General features: G+C 38.6%; 1 protein-coding gene across 1 annotated transcript in view; it reads right to left on the bottom strand.

Moving 5' to 3' along the window:
- FKTN (fukutin) overlaps positions 1-2,542 on the bottom strand; it is a 17,030-nt gene extending 14,488 nt beyond the window's left edge. Inside the window, exon 1 of the mRNA XM_014309928.2 lies at positions 2,492-2,542. Coding sequence (XP_014165403.1) covers positions 2,492-2,542 — 51 coding nt within the window. The remainder of the gene's footprint in view (positions 1-2,491) is intronic.
- Positions 2,543-3,021: the final 479 nt, after the last annotated feature.

Below are 3,021 nucleotides of genomic sequence, written 5' to 3'. Positions count from 1 at the left end.
CAGGACACCCAAAAATAGCGACGCTGGGGCACGACATCAACACAAGTCACGGTCAGCGTCCATCCAACACCACGCACGCCTCAAAATAAAAACACGGACAGGCCCAACACGCTCCCAGGTGGCTGCCCCGGTCTCCATCTGAAACGTGGGAGGGGTGAGGAAACGGAACTTGTACACAAAATCCCGTTTTTGTGTACAAATGCTCTGCTTCGACCCTGCTTTTCCTGCATTTCTGAAAAATGAACCTGCCACCTCTGCCCTGCCTGTTTGGTTATTTGCAGAAGCAATTATATCCCCAGATGTTTTTTTTTGTTTGTTTGTTTGTTTATTTTAATCATCCTGTCTGACACTGACATCTCTAGCTGCAGTTAACACAGTTCTTAGTTTTCCACGGGACAATGGCAGCTATGCTCATCTGATGTATTAATACCTCAAAGAAAACCTTTAGTTCCTCAAAAGTCAGGCTTTCTGAGTTAAAATAACTTTAGAATACCAGCAGTAAGTACTTAACAAGAAAAAAAAAAAAAAGAAAAAGAAAAAAAAATTAAGCATCTCCTTTTGGTCATAGAGCAGAAAACTCCTGTTTTGCCACCATGCAGTATTGGCTCCAGAGTAAATAAGCTTGGTGGATTGAACTACAGACCTTCAAAAAAATCTGATCCACTGCCAAAGAGGAACCCCTCTCCAAATCCCTGAAAGTGGATTCCCAAAGGAAAAGGTAACTCCACAGGCTGCAGGCATCCCTGTCCAGCTGCAAGCACAAACCCTGCACCAACTGCAACAAAAAGCATCACTGGGAGCAGTGTGGTGTCGCTCATCTTCCTATGATGATGGGTGCTGGAGAGACACTAGTTCAGAAAAAAAACAGTCTAAAAAAAATATCTAAAGTGCTTAAGGCAATTCTTCATATCCCCATTTACTAAAGACAACTGGACTAGATGTTAGCAGCAAAAATTTGACATCTGTGCAAACTATTATATAACAAATCCATCCTTTTAAGGGTAAAATGTCACATGTTAAGGTTCACCTAGGACATGAGTTAAACCAAAACTTGCAAGTCACAAGTCACAGTATGAAACACTCCCAAGCTTTCCTCTAAATAACTGTTAAAAGAAAAATTACATTTTTACATCGGTGCATATCAAATTCACCTTGCAGGTTACACTACAACTTGCTAAAAAAGAGGAAAAAAAAACCAAACAAAAAAAACCAACTGCATAATTTGAATGGTCTTGTGGAGGGCTGGATAATACTCATGGTTCTCACAACACATTAGCTGTTTGTAAACATCCCCTTTCTTTCCACAGAGGGAAATTTGAAGAGGAACTGCAGCTGAACACCCAAGATCAAGACAAGTGGATGAATGGTGATGAGGAGGTGCCAGTCTGTCCTGGTGCCTGGGCACCATATCCCCGGACTAGACCTGGCTGCAAAACTGAGTTTGTAGCAATTTATCCCCAAGAACTCCTAGTCAGGTGTCCATTGCAGTAAAATGGAAAGAGAAAAGGTTTTACACAAAGTACTTGCATAACAATAACACCTGCAGATAATGTGTGAAGCAGATTCAAACACTGTTGACCAAGAACCACGTCACTTCTGAGTATCTTTGTCCCAAAGCCCAAGCAACAGAACACGCAGAAGAAGGTACAGTTAAACTGGGAGAACTAGTTTGTACTTTCCTCTGCAAAAAGAGATTACAAGTTCACAATGCAAATAATTAAGAGATGCTCAAGTTCCCAATACAAAATAAACATTTAGGGCTCAGCCAACCTGTCAACTTCATGATTCCTCAAGAAAAATAACACTTTCCAGAACAGGTAATTACATATCCTTGTTAATTTTTAACTTTTTCACTGAACATCATAGCCCGTTTATTAGAAGGTGTCTCAAGGAATTTCTCCTTCTCTTGAGAAATTGTGATGGACAGAAAGGAGCCATTGATAATATTGAGGTTTAACACAATTAGATGTTTATGGTTCTCTATGGGCTAAAGGATATACAGAAGGAGAATATATTGGCCCAGCAGCAAATGAGCCAAATCATTATGGACCATGAATTTATAGCAGTTTTCAGGTGATACCAGAAAACAATCTTCAGTTAGGAAACACCTGATTCAAGAGTGCACCTGAAAACTATTTATAGGCTCCTAGGCTTGATTAGAGGGAAGAAAGCAGATTAAAAAAGCCTGTAATAACCTAGTAATTCCCACTGACAAGCTGGGATTTTCCACGAAGAATATAACACGATTTTTTTTTCTTTTTTTAGCTCTCCCATTACTATGAATCATTTGACTACTGTTTTACTAGGCTTGCAAATGGGGGTCAGGGCAATGGAACATCTATATGTAATTTTCTAATGTAATTAGAATGCAATTAATGTAATGGTCACAAACAGGAGCCAATATCAATACACATGGTTTTAAAAAGGAGCTACCCATGGAAAATAGGAAGATTTTATACCACTAGGGGAATTAGTCACAGCCTGCTTTTACTGTTTCTTCATACCAGGCCCAGACATTCTTGTAATATCCTTCTGAAACCATGCTGCTGTGGTGTTTTGCCAAGCTAGGCCAGCAAATCAGTCTGTTTTCAAAATGTATCTCAGAAATCACAAATTTTAATGGTAAGCCTAGTATTAATTATTATTAACTATTTAATTATTAAAAACACAGTTAAGTAATTTGCATTAGGAGAGCTAAAAAATTGTATTTGCTATATTCTTCATAGAAGAATAGTATTTATAACAAAATTAATATTCAAGTCGATAACAAAATGCTTGAATACAGTATTAGAAAAGTACATAGTAACAGCTCTTGGCTTCTTTTTTTTTTTCTTTAAATAGGCAACAGTTCAGCTTTCTGACATTTTTCTGGATTCCCAACACTGGTTCCTAACACTTTAGCCCCAAAACCTTTGCACTATCAGTACCTGGGCCCTAAACAGCAGAAGGTAGCAAACCCAGTAAAATCCAATGCTCACAAGCTTCTGTGAGTAGTAGCTACACAGAAAAACAAAAACATTC

Source organism: Geospiza fortis, unplaced genomic scaffold (genome assembly GCF_000277835.1).
Source record: "Geospiza fortis unplaced genomic scaffold, GeoFor_1.0 scaffold208, whole genome shotgun sequence".
Taxonomy (NCBI): domain Eukaryota; kingdom Metazoa; phylum Chordata; class Aves; order Passeriformes; family Thraupidae; genus Geospiza; species Geospiza fortis.
The sequence above is the reverse complement of the archived record's forward strand: the minus strand, read 5'-3'. Positions and strand labels throughout refer to the sequence as shown.